Below are 24,971 nucleotides of genomic sequence, written 5' to 3'. Positions count from 1 at the left end.
ATACTAAAATAAAAAATAACCAACCCGTAATAATGGACATCTTATTACATTTTTGGAATTGATTAAGTATAATTTAATGTTTACCTAGATTATAGAAAATATTTCTAAAATAAATGACACTTAATTTATTGTACTTCAATTTAGGAAAATGCATTAATAAAACAGAAAAAAAAACAAGCATTAAAATAGACAGTTTAATAATTAGTCAGTGGCATAGAAGTGTAAATAAGTTTGAAAACTAAAGGGTAATTTTAAATGATACTTCTCTTTTAATAATAGAGATATCTTGAAACACAAAAGCCAAATAAACAAAAAGAATTTGTTGACTGAAGCACACTGCAAGAAAACGTTTTAGATTAAGAATGTTCCTTTAAAAAATGATAATAAATAAAAGTGAGATAACTTCATTTTAAAATACTCTTATCATTTGAATTATTTATTTATTTTAAAGAGAGTCGAGAGCCTGCTAAGGAAACAACGGAGGCTGGGGCTGAAGATGTGTCTGAATCACCCCAAAAAGATCCTGGAAATGATCTTGAACAGAAATCTGAAACAGAACCGATAGAAGGAAAAGAAGTCATGTCAGAAGACATGAAGCCGAACGTCTGTAATAATAATATTTCTGGCGTGGACGCTGGTTCACACAGTCCTCACGGATCTAACGGATTGGGGGCAGGACGTACAGCACCACAAGAAAATTTGGCAGTTTCGGATGAACACACATATTCAATGGATCCGCCTTCGGGTAGGAACACTGAGATGAACTTCACGATGACTAGCATGGCCAGTGGTGAGACGTTGACGGACAGCATACAAGAGATGGAATTTCCTCAGAGCCAGTCATCGACATCTCAACAAACCTTGGAGAAAAGCAAGAGGCTGAAAATGAGATAGATGACCCTGATGCCGGTGAATATGGATATGCTTCTCAGTTTGATGAAGGAACTTCCCAAGCTCTAGGGCATGCGTTGCCTGAGCAAGTGAACACACAAATATGAGAGAGGGAATCCGAGGACGAAAAACAAACCTGCTGTTCAGTCCAAACCGTCTATCAGGAATAGCAGCACCGCTGAACCGGTCCAAGAACCAGATACAGATAGGACCCTTCAAGAGAACTCCTCTCATATCCAGAATGTTGGTGATGGCAACAGCAGGATGGACTCTATGGTCTCTGTTTACAATACGTTCTTGGGGGAAGATGCATGTCTTCCTGACTGGATACAGGTGACCGATAAGGATAAGGACACGGAAAACAATCAGGATAATGAGGAAGATCCTGATGCCAGAAGTAATGCAGTTATTCTTTGGAGGAGATGTGAGTTGCTTACTACGAGACCGTCTCAGGAGCGGGCTAAGCAGCTGCGTCTTATCTTGGAACCCACACTTGCTAGCAAACTCAGTGGTGATTACAGAACGGGTAAAAGGATCAACATGAAAAAGGTTATTCCTTACATAGCAAGTCACTATAGTGTTGGGTATGGGCCAAGCCCTCCCAAAAGGCCCGCAAGACAATTACCCAGATATATGATTACAACACAGAGGATCGGCTCGTCGACTTGTAAGCTGGCGATCAGCTCGGCTCCAGACTACTTTTAGTCGACGAGACGATTGACTGAACAACATCGGCTCGCCGACCTGACACAACGGCCCGATAAGTCGGCCCAATTACTCGAGGAGGCCCATCGAGACAAGACACATTAGGTCAACAAATGCTCACCTATAAAAGGAGGAGACAAGGCAACAAGGAGGGGATCCGCAAATTACTACACTCACTTTCGGCTAGAATTAGGGTTTTACATCTTACATCTCGCCGACTTGTACGGTCCGACGAACTTGTCTTCGCCGGACTTTTTCCTCTGTTCTCTCCCCTTTTGTAACTCGGTTTCGACTCACTGATCTAATAAAACACGTCTTTGTCTTGACCCACCGACGAGAACTCGTCTCTTCTCTTTACTGGTTTATTGACAGTCTCAGTTTAAACAGTTGGCGCCCACCGTGGGGCAGACAGAGTAGCGTCAGCAAAAGATCATGACTCGACCCGACTCGCCGTCCGACGACGAGTCGCCTGTGACCGAAGGCGCTCCAACAGCAGCGGCCTTCGCAGAAACCATACTCGAGAGGATGGCGCAGCAAGACGCCGCCCAAAAGGCGACGACCGAGCAACTCGCCGCCATCGCCGCCATTCTAGCTCCGTTGGCCGGAGGCTCGGGAGATCCGGCTACAACGGTCCGAAAGCAACTGTTCGACACTTACCGAACAGCCAGTGCCGGAAACCCCGCAAGTACGAGTGCCGTATAGGTCCAAACTCCCGGCGGCGTCGACCTCGTTACCGTCCGGGAACTCGCTGAGCTTAAGCAATCAGTCCTGGACATGAAAGACCGGATGCTCGAAGGACCTACGTCAGCGCCGCTGATCGAACGTGTCCTCGCTGAAACCCTAAAAACCCCATTTTCCCGGAAGATCACCGACGTACGTTACCGGCCGACCGAGAAAATTCGCCTTCCGACTTACCACGGAAAGGCGGACCCAACCGACCACATCACTGCTTTCAACATCACGATGGGTCGAACCAACTTCTCTGAGGAAGAAAGAGACGCCGGCTACTGTCGTCTCTTCGTGGAAAGTCTTCAAGGACCAGCTCTCGGATGGTTCACTGGATTGGAGCGCGACTCCATCAACGATTTCCACGATCTGACGACTGCTTTCCTCAAACACTACATCATGTTTACAAGACAAGGAGCAACTCTGTCCGATTTATGGAATCTGTCTCAAGGATCGAGCCAAAGCCTCCGAGACTTCATGGAAAAATTCAAAGCAGTCGCTTCGAAAGTCCAAGTCCCCGACAGCGTTTCCGTCGACGCACTGATGAACACTCTCTACTTCAAGTCCTTGTTTCGCGAGGACCTGTACAGAAATCCAACCACGTCGCTCCAGGACGCAATCGCCAGGTCGAACAACTTCATCCGAATGGAAGAAGATACAGCAGCGATACTTAAGAAACTGAACACGGCAACCAAACCGGCAACTGTCCCCAAAGCTCCCGAGGCACGCCAGGAACCCCGTCAGCACGCCTCAGGCAGTAAACCTAACCAGCCGAAAAGTTTCGTTTACGTGGTCGAAGACAAAAACGCGTCCCCACAGCCCACTGTCGTTGTACGCGAAAAAGGTTGGAATGTTTGGGAAAACGACGAAAAGCCGCAAACCTCTTCGACACCTCCGGTGTCGAGTCCTGGACCTGCAGAGCCAAACATGTGGTGTAGCTTCCACAAGTCTAAAGCGCACGATACGAAAAACTGCAGGCATTTGTTAGACGCTCTCTTCTCGTCGTACGAAAAGAGAACGTCGAACGTCGAACTCCCCAAGCCTAGGCCAAACGGCGCCAAGAGCTGGAGCAAAAACAAAGAAAAGAAAACTCACAAGAGTCAGGATAAGTCTGGAACTCGGCCGAGGCATACTGAGGATTACAAGCCAGAAGAGCACGGCGAAGATGACGGCGATACACAAGTCGACGAGGAGCAACCACGTAATCGTCGACATGTACAAGTTATCCTCGCGCGACCCAGTTCGTCCTCAGATGAAGAAGAGGATAAACAAGTCCATGACTCACGCGAGTATTCAAGCAAACGAACTAACGAGAGCATAGGATCAGAAGGGTCAAACGACTTAAGGAACAAGCTCAGGCGAAAGTCGCAGACATCTGATCGTACATACGACTCACACGGAGATCTCCGCACAACCATCGAAAAATCCAGGGCTAGGAAAATCGAGGACTCGAGTGTTCGACCCCGTCTCAGACCACGAGTCATCGATCTTCGTGAAAAGCTCAACTCAAAGTCGGAAGACCTCAGGATCAAGCTCAACTCAAAGACGGAAGACCTCAGGATCAAGCTCAACCGACCAAAACATTCAGACTTACGAAGAAGAATCGAGGAGGTGAGGCCCAAGAATAAGGACTCACCCGTTGTCGAGGACTCACCCAACGTCAAAAATTCGCCCGTCGTCGAAGACTCGCCTAGCGACTTGAGGACTCGACTGAGAAATAAACGAGTCGTCGAGCCTAACTTCCTAAACGTAATTATGGGTGGTTTACCTCCGTGCGGCGACTCTGTCCGGTCAGTAAAGGACCATCGACGACAGGCAGTAACCTCGAAGAAATGGCCATCGAAATCTGAGAATGATTCCTCAATCACTTTCTCACCAAACGATGCCATCGGCGTCCATTTACCTCACAACGACCCACTGCTAGTCGAGGTAGGAATAGCGAAGTGTGACGTTGCTAAAGTATTGATCGATACAGGCAGTTCAGTCGACTTAATCTTTCGAGATACGCTCGATAAGATGGGAGTCGACCTGCGCGACATGAAACCATCATCTCGCTCCCTCACAGGATTCAACGGTGCTTCTGAGACAATGATTGGTACGATCAAACTCCCCGTCTACGCTTGCGGAGTGATACACACAGTTAAATTCTCAGTCATCCGAACGAAAGCTCCTTGCAACGCGATCCTCGGAACCCCCTGGTTACATTCTGTTAAGGCAGTATCCTCGACATATCATCAATGCGTGAAATTTCCTGGACCAAACGGAGAAGTGCAGATGCTTCGCGGAGATCAGCAAGCCGCTCGAGAACTACTCATCGCAACGGTGAAGATGCAACAATCAACTCCTCGCATCAACGCGATAGCGAAGCAAATTCAACCGCAGAAAGATGAGATTTTAGAAGTCACCATCGACGACTCTGATAAGAGCAAAGTAGTCCGAGTCGGAGCGTTCCTCAACGATGAGATGCAACGCGCAATCATCGATTTCCTCAAGGAGAACGTCTCAACGTTTGCTTGGGCAACATCGGATATGAAAGGAATAAACCCCGCCATCACGACCCACGAGTTGAATGTCGATCCAACTATCAAACCCATTCGCCAGAAGAGACGAAAGCTCGGTCACGACCGAAGCAAAGCTGTCAACGAAGAAGTGGAGCGACTCCTCGCAGCTGGCTCAATCACCGAGGTGAGATACCCCGAGTGGCTAGCTAACCCGGTCGTCGTAAAGAAGAAGAACGGAAAGTGGCGCATTTGCGTCGATTTTACCGATTTGAACAGAGCTTGCCCAAAAGACAGTTACCCGCTTCCGCATATCGACAGACTCGTCGAGTCGACTGCCGGGAATGAACTCCTGACTTTCATGGACGCATTTTCTGGTTATAATCAGATCATGATGCATCCAGACGATCAAGAGAAGACAGCGTTCATCACCGATAGAGGGAAGTACTGTTACAAAGTAATGCCGTTCGGTCTCAAGAACGCGGGTGCAACTTATCAAAGACTCGTCAATCGAATGTTCGCTGACAAATTAGGGAACACGATGGAAGTCTACATCGACGACATGCTGGTAAAATCACTCCGCGCAACGGACCATCTGGATCATCTTAAAGAATGCTTCAAGACTTTGAACGAATACGGTATGAAGCTCAACCCAGCCAAGTGTACCTTCGGCGTCACTTCAGGAGAGTTTTTAGGGTACATCGTCACCCAGCGAGGAATTGAGGCAAATCCTAAACAGATCTCTGCCATACTTGATCTTCCCAGCCCAAAAACCAGCAGAGAAGTCCAGCGACTCACAGGAAGGATCGCGGCCCTGAATCGTTTCATTTCCAGATCTACGGACAAATGCCTTCCTTTCTACGAGTTGTTGCGAGGAAACAAACGCTTCATCTGGGACGAGAAATGCGAAGAGGCGTTCAAACAACTCAACGAGTATCTTACAACTCCTCCCGTATTGTCCAAGCCCGAAACTGGCGACACACTCTCACTCTATATCGCCGTATCCTCAACCGCGGTCAGCAGCGTCCTCATCCGAGAGGATCGAGGAGAACAGAAGCCTATCTTCTACACGAGCAAGCGCATAACTGATCCAGAGACTCGATATCCCACCCTTGAGAAGATGGCTCTTGCCGTTGTAACATCGGCGAGAAAACTGTGTCCCAACTTTCAGTCGCACACAATCGAAGTGTTGACAAATCAACCATTGCGAACCGTAATGCAGAATACAAATCAATCCGGACGGTTATCGAAGTGGGCTATCGAACTCAGCGAGCACGACATTGTCTTCAAGAATCGAACAGCTGCAAAATCTCAAGTCCTCGCAGACTTTCTCATTGAGCTCGCACCAGAGCTCGAGCAAGATCTAATCCTCCCGAGTCAAAATTGGATACTCCACGTCGACGGGTCGTCGACAAACAAAGGATCAGGAGCAGGAGTACCTGCAATCTCCGACAGGAGAACTGATCAGACAGTCGTTCAGCTTCGGCTTCGCCGCTTCAAACAACGAAGCAGAGTATGAGTCGTTGATCGCAGGACTACGACTAGCCAAGGCAGTCAAGGCAAAACGCCTCAGCGCATACTGCGATTCGCAACTCGTAACTAGTCAGTTTAGTGGTGACTACGACGCCCGCAACGAACGGATGGACGCATACCTTAAGATCGTTCAAACACTCGCCAAAGATTTCGAATTCTTCGAACTCACCAAAGTCCCCAGAGGAGAGAACGTATGCGCTGATGCTCTCGCTGCCTTAGGAAGCAGGTTGCGCGATCAGGTGAAACGTACCATTCCTATCCACAAGATCGACAAGCCAAGCATCGATCTGACTCCCATCGAGACCGCCATCGTAGCACCGATAACCGAAGCCGTACCCGCGAACCAAGTCCTCGAAGAGGTATCAAACGACACCAATGATTGGAGAACAGAATTTATCGACTATTTGGTCGATGGAAAGCTACCTCCCGAGAAGTGGATTGCAAGACGACTCAAGACGCGGAGTGCTCATTATGTCGTCCTCGACGGAGAACTCCACCGATGGACCGCGACCAAGGTACTTCTGAAGTGCATCAACGGCGAGGAGACGCATTTAGTCATGGCTGAAACGCACGAAGGCGCTGCAGGAAATCATTCTGGAGGTCGAGCACTTGCTTTAAAAGTAAAGAGTCTCGGTTTCTACTGGCCAACGATGAACGCAGACTGCAAAGCTTACGCTCAGCAATGTGACCAGTGCCAACGACACGCCTCGACGATCCACTCTCCGACACAGTTGCTGCGAACAATGACTGCTCCTTACCCTTTCATGCGATGGGGAATGGACATAATCGGCCCGATGCCGAGCTCTCGACAGAAACGCTTCGTCCTAGTCTTGACAGATTACTTCACGAAGTGGATTGAGGCAGAGGCTTTCGCGAGCATTACAGAGAAGGAAGTCCAACGATTTGTGTGGAAGAACATCATCTGTCGCCACGGCCTACCCTACGAGATAGTGACTGACAACGGCTCCCAATTCATATCAAGTAAATTTCGAGAGTTCTGCGAGAGATGGAGAATCCGACTCTACACGTCAAGTCCGCGATACCCCCAGAGCAACGGCCAAGCCGAGGCGACCAACAAAATCATAATTGACGGTTTGAAAAAACGCCTCGATCTCAAAAAAGGATGTTGGGCAGACGAGCTCGACGGTGTCCTCTGGTCACATAGAACGACTCCTCGAGGAGCAACGAAATCAACTCTTTTCTCGATGGCACACGGAGTCGAAGCCATGGCTCCCGCCGAAGTCAACGTAACCAGTCTTCGAAGGTCGAGGATGCCACCAAACGTCGAGCTCAACAGCAGTATGCTCTTCGATGCCTTGGACGCTATAGAAGAACGCCGCGACCAAGCACTACTACGCATCCAGAACTATCAGCATCAGATCGAAGGTTACTACAACAAGAAGGTCAAGTCTCGACCTCTCGAACTAGGCGACATAGTACTACGCAAAGTGTTCGAAAACACCAAGGAGCTAAACGCAGGCAAGCTCGAAACTAATTGGGAAGGGCCGTACAAAATTTCTCAAGTCATTAAACCAGGAGTCTACCGACTCGAGACGTCGACTGGCGAACCCGTTCCCAGAGCATGGAACTCAATGCACCTCCGACGATACTACTCTTAGGCACAAGCCAGAAGATCGAACACTCAAGGAGTCTTGTCTCAACAAACGAGTGAATGACACCCTTGTCACTTTCACTCAAAAAAAAAAAAAAAAAAACAACAAGTGAATGCGCATCCACTGCCACTTTCACTAACCAAAACGAACTACGAATGGCTTGATCCTCTCCTAGAGGTACGTAGGCAGCCCTTTACCGGGTCCAGCTATAACAAAAACAATCTCCCAACTAGTAGGAGCGCGAATTGTTTTAAGCGATGCTTACGCACGAGCACGACCTTGTCTCTCGGACAAACGTACTAGCACTCGCACCCACTAACGGGCATGTCCTGATCAGACACGTGCTCGAGGGATTCTTCGGTCGTATCGCGGTCCTGAACCGTGCGATCGAGACGACAACTTTCAGTCATCTTATAATCCTCTAAAGCCGGGATTGGCCAACCTAATATTTCTTTTTTGGATTACTTAAAGATCGATTAGAAAACCGTTGTTGCTCGAAAATATAAACGATTGTCTTCGAAACTCGAAAATTTGTGTTGATTATCGAGGACTCGAACTGATGGCATGATGTGTAAAAATTTGATAAAACCAAGTCATCGACTTTCCGGTTTAATTCAAGACATCGACCAGATCGCCAAACCAAATCGTTTAAATCCAACATTTAAAATAGATTTCAGCGACTCGTCGAAGGCTAACCCGCATCCTCGAGTCCACGAAACTATATCTCTATGACTAAGGCAAATTCTGTTTCAGAAATAACTTCTAAGGAGAGCAAACTTACTGAAAGTCTGAAACAACAGATAGCCGCAAAAGCAAAATAGATCCAGATATTACATCAACAAAAGCCTCCAAGGGCCAAAAACCAAAAGTCTAAAAGAAAAAACAACAACATATTAAGCTAGTCTTCGGCACGGTTGGAGCCCCCCTCGACGACCTGAACAGTCACATCCGCTGGAAGAACTGGCAGATCATCAGTTCTGTCGACTGCTCCCTCTTCATTTTGCGGGTTACCAACTAAACCGGGTTCAGTCTCCTCCAGGTGTTCGCCACCCTCTTCTTCAGTCGAAGAGTCTGAGAGTTCGAGAAGATGAACAGGCTCTGTCCTCGTCTCGGCACCAGTCTCAAGAACCGAGACCAACGGATCTTCATTCACAACGAGGTCGGTGGAGAGCGCAATCGGATCCAAAGCAGGTGCAACGGTTGTATCCTCGAGCCTTGCAACCTCACCAACGGACCTACCTTCTTGAAAGGACGGCTCCCCGAGCTCTCTTCCAGATGGTTCTACAGATTCTCCATTCACATGATCTCCTTGAGAACTACTAGGAGTTTGAAGGAAAGCAGCAGTCCCAGCATCAATCAAGCCCGCGTTCGATCCATATGGGTCGATCGCCGCCCATACATTCTCGTTTAGGAAAGGGGATCGAAGATGAAGTGGAGAAAGACAAAGAAGCTCCTCGGGGATCCCTCCGACGGCTAGGAGTTCAGCCGCAGCCTCATGCTCCTTCTCTTGTTCAGCAAACAAGTCAATCATCTCTTGCGGAATGTCGGTCCCGCTCTCCTTGAGCGCTTCGAGGCATTTCTTTGTCCCGAAAGCTTGGCTCTGCAAGGATCTGACTACTTCGTACTCACTACGACGCTTCTCGAGATCTCGAATTTGGGAGAAACGCTTGTTGCTCTTAGCAATCATGGCCGTTTGTACACGGAACCGCTCTTGAGTAACCTCATAACCTCGTTCAGATATCAACGCAAGATCCTCCCTCGAAGAGTCGACGTTGGCCGGGCCTGTAGACGGTCCCGGGGAAACCACGAGAGGAAGTGGAGTGGGAGGAACTGCTCCACGAGGAATCTTTTCGCGAGGAGTCTCTTCGCGAGGAGTCGTCTCACTAGGAGTTGTCTCGCTAGGAGTTGCGGAAGATGCCTTTTTCGCCCCGCTCAGCTTTTTCTTGATCAGCGCACTCAAGTCTGGAAGTTCTTTCATTTCCCTTGCTGCGTTGATGATCTTTTGCTCGGCGCTACTAAATATCGAAAACCGCAGCTTGTTACCGGTAATCAAAGGTAACAGATCAGACCTCCAATCCTCTGAAAAAGATCAACCAGTCAGAATTAGCACGAATCGGAAGAAACATGTGATCACAAGAGGAAACTTACTCCTCGAGATTCTGTCAAGCACTCGTCGAATCCTCTCGATGGTAATATCCTTCCAGCTTACTTGGACGCGTGAAACCACTGCACGAGCATCAGAGATGAAATCTTCCGGATAAGAGGCCGTGTCCGGGTGATCAACTGCGAACAAACGAAAACTCATCAGAAAACAAGAAAAAAGACAATCGATGAGCTGACAACAGCGTTCTACCAAGTTCACGATTCCACAAAAAACGGAAGGAATCGTCGGGCGGCTCCTCGAAAGCAAAACCATCAGACTTGATGTAAAAGTAGAAACGCTGCCAGTGCATCGTTCTACCCGGATGGTTGACGATCACGTTGTAGTTGGGCCTCATCTGGATCGAGAATAAACCACCGCCCATAGACTTCGTATAGGTCAACTCCTCGAGTGTCCGAACACTCATCGAAACGTCGATCTCCGCCGCAGTCACCATCAACGCCACTGAGGTACGGAACGCGCCGTTAAAAAATTGACTTATTGACGCGTCACGACGTCTCACATAAGACGTAACGAGTCGAGGAATTGGAAACCAAAGTTTGGTCTCTTCCTGAAAAAACGACTCATAGACGCATTGAAATCCCATGGGAGGAGACCACGGCCTCTGAGATTTAGTTGGGATCAAAAAGGTCACCCCGGTTCCCCCACACTCTCTCAATAAAGCTTTCACGCTGCTAGGAGTCGACCGAGTCTCCTCGATATTCTCCCAGGATTGTCCCTCTACAACAGAGGGACGCATCTGCTCCGCCGCCAAAGCTGGAAGGTCCTCGAAGATTCCCCCCGGATGGTAACAGCACGGAACGAAATCGGGGAGGGAAGTCTCTCCGACATCAGCTCCACCTTGATCGTCTCTCGAAACTAATGTTACGTTTTCTCTCTCCTCGCGGAGCTGTCGCGCCGAATCAGCAACGAGGACTCGCTGGGGCGTGTCCATATTCTCCGTATCCATCATGGCTTCACGATGAATCGTCTCTAAATCAGGCGAGGAATTCGACTCGACGACACGTGCAGGACTCGATTCGGTCACATTCACCGCAGCTTTCCCTTTCTGGACCCTAGAAAGTTTACCTCTACCGCCCGACGACATTCTCAGATCTAAGACTATAAAGTTAGAGAGAGAAGCAGAGAGTTAGAGAGAGAAAGTACCTGAGCCGGATGAAGAGTGGAGAAAATGAGAAGGAAGAGGGGTATTTATAGAGAGAGGAGCGCATCGCACCCCGAGGCGTCATTATTAGACCTAGATGGGCCTAGAGTCGGCCCATTAAGGCGCGTGGAGCTCACCAAACGTCGCGACTTTTCAACTTCTCGAGGAGAACCGAAATCGGTTCAAATCAAAACCGGAACTGACCACCGGTTTAAATATTAAAAAAAAAAACCATCATCATCATCGTCATCGAAATCAAATCGGTCGGATCCTCGAGCGCGAGCATACGAAGTCCACTGTATAGTCAAGGAGTCGAGTGGACAGTCAAGGAGTCGATTGAAATCACAGATTTGGGATAATTGTTTCACGAACCCTACTATCAAATTCGCTGAGTCGGCTACGCTACTCATCAGCGAACTGGGGGGACTTACTGTTGGGTATGGGCCAAGCCCTCCCAAAAGGCCCGCAAGACAATTACCCAGATATATGATTACAACACAGAGGATCGGCTCGTCGACTTGTAAGCTGGCGATCAGCTCGGCTCCAGACTACTTTTAGTCGACGAGACGATTGACTGAACAACATCGGCTCGCCGACCTGACACAACGGCCCGATAAGTCGGCCCAATTACTCGAGGAGGCCCATCGAGACAAGACACATTAGGTCAACAAATGCTCACCTATAAAAGGAGGAGACAAGGCAACAAGGAGGGGATCCGCAAATTACTACACTCACTTTCGGCTAGAATTAGGGTTTTACATCTTACATCTCGCCGACTTGTACGGTCCGACGAACTTGTCTTCGCCGGACTTTTTCCTCTGTTCTCTCCCCTTTTGTAACTCGGTTTCGACTCACTGATCTAATAAAACACGTCTTTGTCTGGACCCACCGACGAGAACTCGTCTCTTCTCTTTACTGGTTTATTGACAGTCTCAGTTTAAACATATAGGAAAGATAAGATTTGGTTGAGGAGAACAAAGCCAAACAAGTGTGACTACCAGGTTGTTATTGCTGTGGATGATTCACGTAGCATGTCGGAAAGTGGAAGTGGTGCCTTTGCTTCTAGACTGTTTTAGTATACATTACCATATAGAACGACCGTAGTTAGTTAACGTTTTTATCTTTTATTATTTATACTAGGTTTAACGTTTATATTCTTATCTTCCTATATAAGTTGTACATGTATAAGCTTTATCATTATGAGTCAATATAAAATTCTTCCAATCTTATACTCTCATCATTCTCTACGATCACAAATTGTAGACTTCTTGCAACAATAGTCTACTTCGAATATAGATATTTACAGAATAAATAAATCATAACATATAGTTTTAATAGTCATTTTACTATTTATATATTCACAACCCAAAATACAGAATGATATAGGCAGACTGATAATCTTCTTTCTTAAAAAATTCCCTATAGTTTTTTCTTTTGAACTGAAAAAAAACATCAAACCGAAGACAAACCGCTACATAGAAGTCTAGCTAATCAAACTAAGACATGGTAACGATTGCATATCTTAATCAGTCTCAGCCTCCACCTCCGCCTCCACCACCACCTCCACAACCACAGCCACCGTCTCCACCACCACCTCCCTCCACAGTCACCGTGATCACCACCACCTCCGCCTTCAATGGCCTCATCACCACCTCCTCCTATACCGACTCCAGTCACACATGATCCATTGCAAATGCGCGTAAGAACCCCAAAAGCAAAAATGACAACAAATACGATTATGACATATTATTTGTATAGAATGCATGTTACACACAGTGGCGGAGGTAGAGGGTAATGAGGGGGGTCAATTGACACCCATGGATTTTATAAATAATGTTATTCTTTACCAAATATATTTTGTTGACCCCTACCAAAACAGAATATTGACCCTTACGAAAATTGAATTTTAAAGAGTAGTCTAACTGTGACCTTCCTGAATAAATTTTCTGCCGCCGCCACTGGTTACACAACACAAGTTGAGGAGGCTTGAGACTTGAGTTGAGAGTAATGATTGATGTCTCTACGTTAACTATTAAGTCTCGATGATATATAACCAGAGCCGGCCCTAGGAAGTGGTGGGCTAGAAGCGAAAATAATTTTTTTGGGCCTATTAGTTATAAATAAAAAAAAAAGAAATGTCTATAGTTGTATTGGTTACATTTCGAACTCATCACCTTTGATGGTTTATTGCTGTGCATTAACCAATTTAGCTAAAGAAACTTTTAAAAAAATACGGCCGATTTTCTTGTTATTATTTGGCGGCCGGAAGCATGGGCTTGGTCCGCTTCTACTCAGGGCCGGCTCTGTATATAACACATATTTGTTTTTATCTCTAATGTTTTCTTGTATACAAATAACGTGTTTAGGTTGTACATTGACTAATTAGACTTTTAATATTTATGTGCTTACATTCAAAAGACAGTTTGCTTCAAAGATTTAGTCATGGATAAAACTTGAATAAAATGTAACCTGTGAAGCTTTTGACGCCAAATATTATATGATAAATCTTGTAACTGGATTTGAATTCCAATTGTTTTATTACGCTGAACCAAAGAGGCATCATCACAATGATCATTGCAGCTCTAGTTGAGAAAATACGACTTGACCGTACCGAACACAACAGAGCCATGAGTGTGTTTTGTTGAATCGATCGTCAGAAACAGGATTAGGCCAAAATTAGGATATATTCTGGGAAAATAAAATTTCCATAGAAAAGAAGCAAATGAAAGACTTTCATAAATGTTTTCATAAAAATTTCGTAGAATCGAGAATAATCTTTCATCTTGCTTCTCAGTTCATTGTCATTGGCATTGCGGAGGCGTTTCACTCGGTGGACTCCAAGAGTACTTCTACGACAAAGTCCCATATTGTATGAGAAGCTTAGGTATAGCATTTTACCTAAGCGTGATAGGCGCAGGTAGCTTCCTTAAGAATCTAGTGATCGCAGTCATTGATTCTCTAGCGGTGATTTCTCGACCAAGCGTTGGTTCGGTACTTCGGTAAGACCTTGAACCGCAGTGGGTTGGACTGGTTACTGGTTGCTAGCTGGTCTAACCGCTGCCAATATGTGCATCTTTATGATTGTGGCAAAAAGATGTCCTTACAAAAGCGTGCAGTCAACAGTCAAGCCAAGTCTTAGCTGATTGGTTCGTCCGTGTCTGTTGCCTAAATATATAATTTTCTTAAAATCTCATAATGTATCTTCTTCTTCTTTGTGCCTTTACAACAATGACCATCACACATTATAGATTTCTTCCAACCATAGACTGCTTGATTAAAATATGTACTTGGTGACTTTCAGAATTCATATAAAGTAAAATATTTATAAAATAAATAAATTAAAATAAGTAGTTTTCGAACTTTTGATAGCAATTTTAATTATTTAGATATTCACAAATCACAACCACAAAACATTTATTTTACAACAAACAGCCGTACGTGAAACATGCAAAACATTAATTTTTAACTTATATGAGCAGTCTGCGCTACTTCTTACCGTCGGTTTTAAGAAGTCGACAATTATATAGAGAGAGTGCTAATCTTCTTCTTAAAGATCCGTATAATTGGATTGGCTTTCGTTTAATCCATGAGTTTAATCTAGCATTATTGGCAAAGCAATTATGGAGATTGGTTTAGTACCCTGACTCACTGGTGGTCCGGGTCATGAGGGGTAGGTATTATTGAATGACATCACCTTTAGGTGTAATCTCTGCAAGTAGTCCATCATATGTGTGGACAAGCATTTACGCCGCAAGAAAGCTTTTGCTCCTGGGAATAAGAAAGAACATTCATTCTGGTTATGAAGTCAAGGTGTGGGAGGATCCATGGATTCCAACGACACCTGCTAGACCAGCTAAACCTGTAGCATATGTGATGCATCCAAATATGAGAGTCAGTGATCTCATTAACCAGGAATCGAAGGAATGGGACATAGGGCTACTAGAGGATTATGTCCACCCCGATGATATATCCTCTCATACGCAGTATGGCCATAAGCTCTATTTATCGCCGTGATACTTTCTGCTGGAACTACACGAGAAATGGCCAATATACAGTTAAATCTGGCTACTGGATTGCTCAAAATCTATTGAAGCCAGAAGAAGAAAAGGAAATACTGGAACCGAGCATCACTAAACTTCAAGCCTTTGCTTGGAAGTTGAAAGCGCCAAGGAAGATGTGCCATCTTATATGGCAATTGATAACGGGCCAGGTGGCAGTAACGAGAAACTTAGTGATACGGAATATGAGGTGCGGTAATTATTGTCCAAGGTGTGGAGAAATAGAAGAATCTGTAACTCATGCAATATTTGAATGCCCTCCAGCTCTCCAAGTATGGTCCTTATCAGCAACTCCTACAAGCTCAGGTATATTTCCAGTGTCAAGCGTCTACACAAACATGGACTATCTATTCTGGAAGAAGAATGATATCTTACAACCAGACCAAGACAGGGATCCTTATCCCTGGATAATTTGGTATATTTGGAAGGCTCGTAATGATAAGCTATTCAGGGGAATAGACAGAGACCCTTTGGAACTAGTTCGATACGCAGAAAGTGAGTGTCAAGCATGGTTTAATGCAAATGAGATGATACCACCGATAGTACAGGCCAGCGATAATGAGGAAATCCAAGTCTTAAGCTTGGGTAATATTTGCATGCTAGATGGGTCCTGGACAACTTCAGATCGCTTTAGTGGATGTGGATGGGTTTGGATGGATAGCTGGGAGAACATACAACTTATGGGAACACATAATTTTACTCGATGTGAATCAGCATTGCATTCGGAGGTAGAAGCACTGCGATGAGCGATGGAGAATATGCTTCAACACTCGCCATGCCAGAGCTTTGGGACTGACTGCAAGGAACTGATTGCAATGATAAAGGAGCCCCAGGAGTGGCCAAGCTTCGCGACAAAGTTGGAGAAGATAGAGACGCTTCAGATTTGTTTCCCGGAATTCAAAATCACCCATGTGCCACGAGTGCGCAACCAGATGTCTGATTTTTTAGCTAAGACTGCTAGGACCTTTCACTGGGAGTTACTTTTCATTAGTTGTTCTATTCTGGTCTGGTTACCCAGACCACCTCAAATTTGAGTAAATGGCCGTTAGACGTAAAAAAAAAAAAAAAAAAAAGATCCGTAAAATTCTAACCAAATAAAGAAATTGTCCTATAACACTTAGAAATGACCCATAAGAAGCAAACAAAAAACATCAAACCGCGTTATAGAAGAAGTCTAGCTAATCAAACTAAGACCTGGTTACGATTCATTTCTTAATCATTCTCCGCCTCCACCACCACCTCCACAGCCACCGCCTCCACCACCACCTCCGCCTCCCCAGTCACCGCCTCCACCAAAACCTCCGCCTTCACAGTCACCGTCATCACCACCAACACCACCTCCCCCTTCAGTACCCCCACTGCCACCTCCTCCTATAACGACACCAGTCGCACATCCATTGGAAATGGCTATAAGAACCCCCAGAGAAAAAACGACAACAAAAACGATTATGAAGATTATTGTTGAGAAATGCATGTTACACAACACAAGCTGAGGCTTGAGTTGAGAGTAATGATTGAAATCTCTACGTTAAATATTAAGTCTTGATGATATATATATAACACATATTTTTTTTGTCTCTCAGGTTTTTCTGTAAATAAATAACGTATTTAGGTTGCATTGACTTAGACTTTTAGTATTTATATGTTTACATTCAAAGATATAGGTTTTTTTTTTGTAAAATCATTACAAGGTTTAGTTACGGATAAAACTTGAATAAAACGTAACCTCTGAAGCTTTGACGCCAAATATATGATAAATTTTGGGAAAATCGCATTTTAAACACTCAGAGTGTTACTTTCTAGCACTTTAAACACTCAACTTTTTTGACTAGCACTTTAAACCTTCAAAGTGACATTTTTATCATAATAAACCTCCAAAGATGTTTTCATGTTTATAGACGACCGGTAATGTTCATTTTACAGGTCAAAATGACGACGTATCGGTTTCTTAAAAAAAAACAGAAAAATTCGAATGAAATTGGAAATTTTTTAAAAAATTCAAAACAAAATTAAAAAAATCTAAAAATTCAAAAAACATAAAAATTAAAATTTCAAACTTAAAAATAAAATAAAATATTAAAAATTCAAAAATAAGATCTAAAATTAAAATGTCAAATTGAAAAAATAAAATAAAATTTTAAAATTCTAAAATAAGATCTAAAATTAAAACTTCAAACTTAAAAATTACAATTGTAAATATTTAACCAAAAAATTATATTTATTTTAAAATTCCATTTTTTGAAAGTGACTGTCACTTAGATGATATCAAAACTTGCCACCATCAAAAACAATACTCCCTCTGTTCTATATTGTAGGTAGTTTTAGTTAAAAGCACTAATATTAAGAAATTGTTGTTTTTGTAAAAAATATTATTTAATTAATAAAATCAACTTATTATAAAAAAGCTAGCATTATTTGATTGGTTACACAATATCTAATAAAGAGAAAATGTGCATTGAAATATGAAAACTACTTATATTGTGAAACAAACATTTTTTGCTAAAACTACTTATAATATAAAACGGAGGGAGTATATCAAAACTTGATACCACCAAAAACTTTTTTTTGATAATCCGGATATCTAGACACCTTACATAACCCTACTAGCGCCTAAGTACACTTTGCAAAAAGCATCTCGGGGGTTGCCAATTTCACCCCATGTTAGTTGATGGTGGCTACACGCATGGCTAGTAATTCTCTCAAATATATTATTTTGAGTTTTGTCCCAAAAAGATTTTTTAAGAAAAAAAATGACCAAAATGTTTCATTAGAGATGCAAAAGACTCTTATGCTCTAAATATATAAATACAAATAAATAAAGAAAAATTTCAAATTATTTTTTAATATTTTATCTCTTATTTTAGAATTTTTAGAATTTCTAAATTTTTTTTTAATTTGACATTTTTTTAGATCTTATTTGTAAATTTTTCTAATTTTTAATATTGAATTTTATTTTTAAGTTTGATATTTTTATTTTTATTTAACTTTTAGATTTTTAAATTTTTTTTGAATTTTTTACGATTTTTTCTACTTTCGTTCGTATTTTTCTGTATTTTTTAAAGAAACTGACACGTCATCATTTTGACCTGTAAAATGAACAGTACCGGTCGTCTATGAACAGAAAACGTCTTTGGAGGTTTATTATGATAAAAACGTCACTTTGAAGGTTTAAAGTGGTAGTCAAAAAAGTTCAATGTTTAAAGTGCTAGAAAGTGACACTCTGAATGTTTAAAATGCGATATTCCCATAAATCTTGTAAATGGATTTGAATTTCAATTGATGTTTCTACGCTGAACCGATGTGTCATCTCTCACGCGGTCTCTGACCAGATACAAACATTACGCACATTTGATTTTTGACCGATCTATTGAATTTTGGTTTGAATTTATATACATTTGGAAACAAACCCGCGCATTCGCACGGCAATTCAATTCTTTAGTGCCAATTTTAGTTATTTGATATTAATAAATTGTATTTACAAAATAGTCATATTCAACAAAATTTATTTATTTTAAAATACTGATCATCAATCAAAAGACTTTATAAATCAAAAATAATTCTAATGATGATAAAGTAACTGCAAGACTAGTGTATAAATATTGACAATACTCAAAAGAAGAACAAGCAAATATCATTATTGAAAAATATCAATTTCTGGATGTGAAGTTTTTTATTACAATATACACCCTGATTTCGAAAAATAAAAGACTGATTAAAGATTAAATATTAGATGACTGGTGCAGAGAATATAATGGTAATACACCTAGAAATTGCATTGAATAATATTATCGCTTGGTTTATCATAATATATTTTTTTAACAAAAATGACCTTTTTAGAGGGACACAAATGAGAAAAAAATGAAGCGACTATTTAAGAGGTGTAACTACTTATAAGAATGTGGACATTAACTTTTAGTCCTAACCCTACGTAATAAGTCATATTTAAATAAATTAATCTAAAATATCTAATTAGGATTTTTTTATAGGAAATGATGATGTAAGAAAATTTGAAAGTGAGTTTCCTCCAAAATTTAACCCCAAAATACAAAAGAAAATTAATCAACATTAGATAGGAAACAATTGATGTATGAAATATTATGCAATGGAAACATAGTGTCAAATATAAGTTGCAGAGAGTTCTCCAAGATAAAAATATGCTTAAGACGTTCGCTAAATGGAGTGTAATGATCTATCAAAGTTAAGCTTGCCTCCCTAAATTGTATATTGTAAAAGAATAAAAATAATAAAGCAAACAATGCTTTGTAAATTAATTTCAATGGGTCTAAATCAATTTAAATTAGTATAAACTGATCTAAACTGGTTTAATTTTTTTAATTAAACAATAATTTTAGTGCAAATCCACAATTTTATTTTATTTTTTTGTAGATGTGATTTTTATAATTCATCAAAACTATTTTATAAATAAAGCTAAAAACTTAAATATGTAATGTGGATGCAAAATATTTAAAATAAATCAATAATTTGTTAACACCTATACCCCGAAAATAGTTAGTTACCATATGGTGATTTCTTGAAAATTGATTGTAAGAGATAAAAAAAATTCAATGAACTTTTATTTGTCCATAGATAACTTACATTTATAATATACTAATACCTGCATGGAAGTGAAACTACAATTGATCAATTCAAAATGTAACTTTTTCAATTTAGAGACATGTTTTAAAATTTAAAGCAAAAACTAATTTTTTTATATTTTAAAATGTTGTGAACTGTTATTTCTTATCATTAACATCACCACATTTTGGTCGACAGTAAATTTTATTTTAGTGTAAAAAGTTATAAAATATATACCTTATTAAGTTACAAACTTCCCTACTGTTAGATAAACTATCTTTGAAATTCAAATAATAATTACATTGTCGTTTGGATTATCATAATATAACTGAAAAATTTATGGTAAAATTCAAAATTCTATAGGATATCATCGATTCTTTCTAAAACATGCCTACAGTATATTGCCGAAACAGGGTTTTATATACATTTGTACTTATTTTTCCTGTATTTTTCGTTTCTGTATTTGAAAATAAAATATATGTGAAGTTTTATAAAAACATAATGCTTCTACCAAAAAAACACTATATTGAAAACATAACCCTGCCTGATTTGTTCATGATTAAATAATTGATTATGATCATCTGTTGTTTGACATATGATCTTTTGCTTCTGATCGTTGATCAACTGGTGTTAAAATGCATGATTGAACAAAGTGGAGGTCTCATTAGCTCTGAATCATGTGAAGTAATTGTTAAAAGGCTTACATTCTTATGTAAAAGTTCTTGGCTCAGTGAAATGCTCCCCTTTTTCGACTTCGTGATTCCCATGTTAAAAGGCTTACAGTCTTATGAATGATATAAGTTGGTCATGTAATATCTTCGTGGAAAGGAAAATTGATTAGAAAAAAATTGTGATGTCGATGATGTTTTTTGGTGAATCCTCTTGCATAGAATTTAAGTTGCAAGTGTAGTGAACAGTAACAAAATAAAATAGTTACTGTAAATTTAGTTTGTTTCCACTCCAAATTTTGTGTGGGATAAAAATTGAAAAGTTAATCATTGTATAATTGTTGAAGCATTGCAACTGTTTGCAGAAGGATTGCCTTATAGCAGCTTTTGTGAATTTGATCTGTCATTTGAACAATATCTAGTTAAAACTTACAACATAAAGATTACAAAAAATTTGAAAGCCCTCTTCTTTTTCAAATCTCCACAACGTCAATTGCTATTTCTCCTAAAGTGTGTACACTTTCAAATGTACATTGATGGTAAAAGTATCATTACAAACTGATAAAGCACAGGAAAATTATGTATGACATCAAGTTATCTGACCGGGTTGTTGTCTTGGTATATCATCTGATTTAGTTACAGCGAACCTGGTTCATCAATTTAGCATCTGATACACATGCCATTCTTCAGAACTTTTGCATAAAGAGTGAACCATAATGAAATACATTTAATGTAAACAAAAATAATCGAATAAATATTCACATATTTTCAACATCATTTTCGCTCCTGCTATTTTTACCAACTCTTTTTGGGGGTTATTGGGAGATGAATTTGTGTAGAGTTTGTGAATTTTAAGAATTGATAGATTTTAAAAGTTATGTAGATTGTAAAAATTATATACATCGACTTATTAAGATTTTTAAAATCCAAGAACCAATAATAATGAAATCTAATTTTTTTTCAATTCGTGAAAATTCACTTACCAATAGCACCCTGTTTATTTCTTGAGTCGATAACGGTTTGGAACACTTTTTTATCTTTTTTGACACACTCAGACACAACTTGTTGGAGGAACACTTTGTCTTGATTCTGAGCTGGTTTCGGACCATTGTGCCCCTCACTTCCTTAACTGAGACCAAGGTTGAGTCAGTATTTTTTTATTATTTCTCGCCAACTGGAAAGCGACCGTACAGCCCTGCGTTTTGTAGGAGTTATTAAGTTTGGTTTCTCGGGAATACTTTCTTCTCAACTTTTCCTTTGTTTTTTTTGCAAAGTTCTTATGTTTTTATTTGTTTTTTTCTCAGAGTTTAAGACATTTGAAGAAAGTATAATTATTTCAATAAATTATAATTTGTTTTTCTCTATATTTTAACATCTATTTTCATATATATTTTATATATTTCAACAATTATATAAAAAAATGTATGGACATAAGAAGTGTGGATGCAAAATTATGAACATATAAGAAAAATACGTGAACATAAAAAGATGTGGACATGGATGGATAAAAAATGTAGAAAATCTCTTTAAAATTTTCGTGGATGAGGTTTCATGAACTAAGTTTCATGGATGTGTTTTCTTGGACAAGTTCTTATATTCCTAATCATCTTACATAATTTTTTAGTATCTATGGACAAGTGCTTTATGCATATCGTGTAGTGTTTATGTACATTCTCAACATATTTTTTTGGTCATTATTACAAATTATAATGTTTAAAATCTATATTAATGTATAAAATAAGTTATAACTTTTTCTCTTCTACATTTTGATATCCATAATGTATATATTTATTTGTAATAAATTTTGATGTCCATGTGAACGAGTTCTTGTGAACGAGGTTTTGTGAACACTATTTTGTGGATATACATATTTCTATATATCATATAGGATTGTGTGGACACCGTTTTATGGATATGCATATTTTTATAGAGCATTTCGTCGAACAACTTGAATGTGTTTTTTGTGTTTTTCCATTTTGATTTTTTGTCCATATAACATTCAAATTATTTTCTCAATAAATTAAGTTATTTTACACACTTTGTTTCAAAACTCAAAAGTGATTACAACAGCCAAACAATGAACAAAACCATCAAGGAACAAAATAAATCTAATCCACCAAATAAGAAGACTTTGTACATAAACAAGGAAAAACACAATTTTTTTTTTGAAAAGAGGAAAAAAAAGAGTGAAGCACATACTTACTTCTCCAACGAAAGAAAATAAGCAATTAAGGTAACTATCATCCATCCACTAAAGCAAAATAATCGATCCAGTTCTCAACGTTCTCAGCGTTTTTATGTTTGCCACCACGAGATTGGTGATGATGATACAAATAATTATAGTGTTGATAAGGAGAGTAAGGAGGCGCATACATCATCTGGTGAGGCATCATGGTTGGTTTTGAAATCAAATGAAACTAGAGGTGAAAGAGAAATCAGTGAGATTAAAATTCATGGATTTGAGAAAATGATTTTGAGATTCGAAATAAGAGAGAGAAGAAGTCTTTTGTTTATTTAAAATAAAGAAAGTATTGAGAAGAGAAGAGAAAGAACCATAGTTAGTTTTCTCTTCTTAGTCTTTGTGTAATCTGGTCAAATATGAGGGCATGAAAGACTTTACGCAGCTATAATGTGTGTGGCAAGCAGGAAGTGTCTTATTGAGTAATACATAAGACATAAAATGTCCTAGAGAGAAAAATGAGTGCATTACAACATAGGACACGTTTTTGTCTTTTTTAACGCTATAAGACACTTCTTGCTGGTCAGACACTTTATAGATGTGCTGGCTTTTTCTGGACATTAATGCCCCTCGCTGGTGGATCTGAGAAATTGAGAGAGAACGTGTCGTTAAGTGGGTACTAAACTTAGTTACGTATGTTGTTGGTAAGAGGGACAAATTTCAGCCGTTGGATGTAAATCAATCCGACGGTTTGGGGCTTATTCCTGGTTTGTTTTCAAAAATGGTAGGTGTCGACAATAAATGCAGGGTTTTTCTTCTGTGTAGAGACTGAAACGAGCCGCCGCTGAGGAGAAAAAAGGTAATTGCTTGAGATTTATGAAAAGAAGATTGTATGTAATATTTGCAGTTTGGAAACAGACGAAGGAGAACATGTTGAAGAGGACATTGACGAGCTAGATGTCAGGCCTAGATGTGGACGTGGATGGAATAAGTGTGTGGACATGGATGAAAAAATGTGAACAATAAAAATGTGAACATATATATAAAAAGAAAATGAATCAATGAAAAAGAGATGTATATCTGAAACGTGAAATTCTTAGTCATCGGTAAAAGAATTTATTTCAGCTTCTTGCAAAAAAGATTTAATTGGCCAATAGATAAAAGAATTACAATGGATCTGCTTGTTGCCGTAATCACCGTAGATAGCCCAAATGGCTTTACGCCTTTCTGGTGTCATAAGCAAAGTTCCAGTAACAAAACCACTACAACTCAGAAAATGAACATACAATTCAACGTTACACCAAAGCTAGAGAAGAGAAACCAAAGATCCTAACCAAGATAAAAAGTTTTAGCATATTCAGCACACACTTGAACGCCTCGATCATAAGCTTCAACTAACAAACTCAAACTCCCAGGACGAACAATATCTTGGGGTTTCTTCACATCAAGTTCAGGAGAAGTAGTCGTAAGCTGTGGACACGGACACAATTAATGTATATAAAAATGTGGACATAGACACAATTAATGTATATAAAAATGTGGACAAGGATTAATAAAAATCCCTCAGCTTTGAGCAGAGTTACCCAAACATAATCCCTCAGCTTTAACTTCAATTAAAATTATAGAAAACAAATTGATGAATGGAAGAACCAACCTTTTGGATATGATAGAGAACAGAGTCTTCGAGGAACATCTTCAACAGCTTTTACTGGACGGAGAGTGGCTTGAAGAGCTTCGGATCGAAAGGCGACAAAGACGACGGCTTGATTCTGACAGTTATGATCCTGATACCGGTTTAAGTGTTTGTGGTGGGTTTGGTTGCTCAGTAATCTTCGCTTTCTTCTTTGACTTCAATTTCGTCATGGTTCGTTACGGATGATGAAGAAGGGCGACGAAAAACAAAGAAAATTGGAGAAAGATTATGAAGGGCAAGGCCTCTGGATTGTCTGATGTTCTCCAACAATTGATGAAAAAGATATGGAGGTGTATCACGAGATTAGGGATAGGAGTTCAGGAAATGGAGAAAGTAGATCTGAGACTCACAAATGGGAGAGACAATATACGTAGTTTCCCAAATTCAAAAGTTGATTTATGAAATTGCAATTTAGAAATTATTATTTTATCAATAAGAGAGTTGAGTGGGATTGACTCGTCAGAGGAGAACTAGAAGAAGGGAATGTAGTTGAGGGGCATGCAAGACATTGCACATAGATAAAGTGT

General features: G+C 40.6%; 3 protein-coding genes across 3 annotated transcripts; 1 reads left to right on the top strand and 2 right to left on the bottom strand.

Annotated features, from left to right (window-relative positions):
- The first annotated feature begins 1,511 nt into the window (after positions 1–1,511).
- Positions 1,512–6,390, top strand: LOC103874878. Its single transcript, XM_033292185.1, has one exon. It carries the CDS (start codon positions 2,371–2,373, stop codon positions 6,337–6,339), a length of 3,969 nt encoding a protein of 1,322 aa, XP_033148076.1. The 5' UTR covers positions 1,512–2,370; the 3' UTR covers positions 6,340–6,390.
- A 1,935-nt stretch (positions 6,391–8,325) lies between these two features.
- LOC108872268 lies at positions 8,326–10,423 on the bottom strand. The gene is made up of 2 exons (XM_033292186.1): positions 10,115–10,423; positions 8,326–10,045 (listed from the first exon to the last, which is right to left on the bottom strand). Exons 1-2 carry the CDS (start codon positions 10,380–10,382, stop codon positions 8,865–8,867), a joined length of 1,449 nt encoding a protein of 482 aa, XP_033148077.1. The 5' UTR covers positions 10,383–10,423; the 3' UTR covers positions 8,326–8,864.
- A 6,122-nt stretch (positions 10,424–16,545) lies between these two features.
- Positions 16,546–24,614, bottom strand: LOC103874879 (glycine-rich cell wall structural protein 1.0-like). The gene is made up of 4 exons (XM_033292660.1): positions 24,543–24,614; positions 24,118–24,221; positions 23,922–24,013; positions 16,546–16,736 (listed from the first exon to the last, which is right to left on the bottom strand). Exons 1-4 carry the CDS (start codon positions 24,612–24,614, stop codon positions 16,546–16,548), a joined length of 459 nt encoding a protein of 152 aa, XP_033148551.1.
- Positions 24,615–24,971: the final 357 nt, after the last annotated feature.

This window comes from Brassica rapa, chromosome A05 (assembly GCF_000309985.2).
Source record: "Brassica rapa cultivar Chiifu-401-42 chromosome A05, CAAS_Brap_v3.01, whole genome shotgun sequence".
In the NCBI taxonomy this organism is placed as follows: domain Eukaryota; kingdom Viridiplantae; phylum Streptophyta; class Magnoliopsida; order Brassicales; family Brassicaceae; genus Brassica; species Brassica rapa.
The sequence above is the reverse complement of the archived record's forward strand: the minus strand, read 5'-3'. Positions and strand labels throughout refer to the sequence as shown.

Excerpts from the sequence above, each read along its gene's own strand:
- LOC103874879 (XM_033292660.1), bottom strand. The coding sequence starts at position 24,614 with ATGACGAAATTGAAGTCAAAGAAGAAAGCGAAGATTACTGAGCAACCA. Across the intron at positions 24,222-24,542 it reads CACCACAAACACTTAAACCG|CTTACGACTACTTCTCCTGA; the intron begins GTATCAGGATCA and ends CCGTGTCCACAG. Across the intron at positions 24,014-24,117 it reads TATGATCGAGGCGTTCAAGT|TGGTTTTGTTACTGGAACTT; the intron begins GTGTGCTGAATA and ends TCTGAGTTGTAG.
- LOC108872268 (XM_033292186.1), bottom strand. The coding sequence starts at position 10,382 with ATGGTTTTGCTTTCGAGGAGCCGCCCGACGATTCCTTCCGTTTTTTGT. Across the intron at positions 10,046-10,114 it reads GCTTGACAGAATCTCGAGGA|AGGATTGGAGGTCTGATCTG; the intron begins GTAAGTTTCCTC and ends GATCTTTTTCAG.
- LOC103874878 (XM_033292185.1), top strand. The coding sequence starts at position 2,371 with ATGAAAGACCGGATGCTCGAAGGACCTACGTCAGCGCCGCTGATCGAA.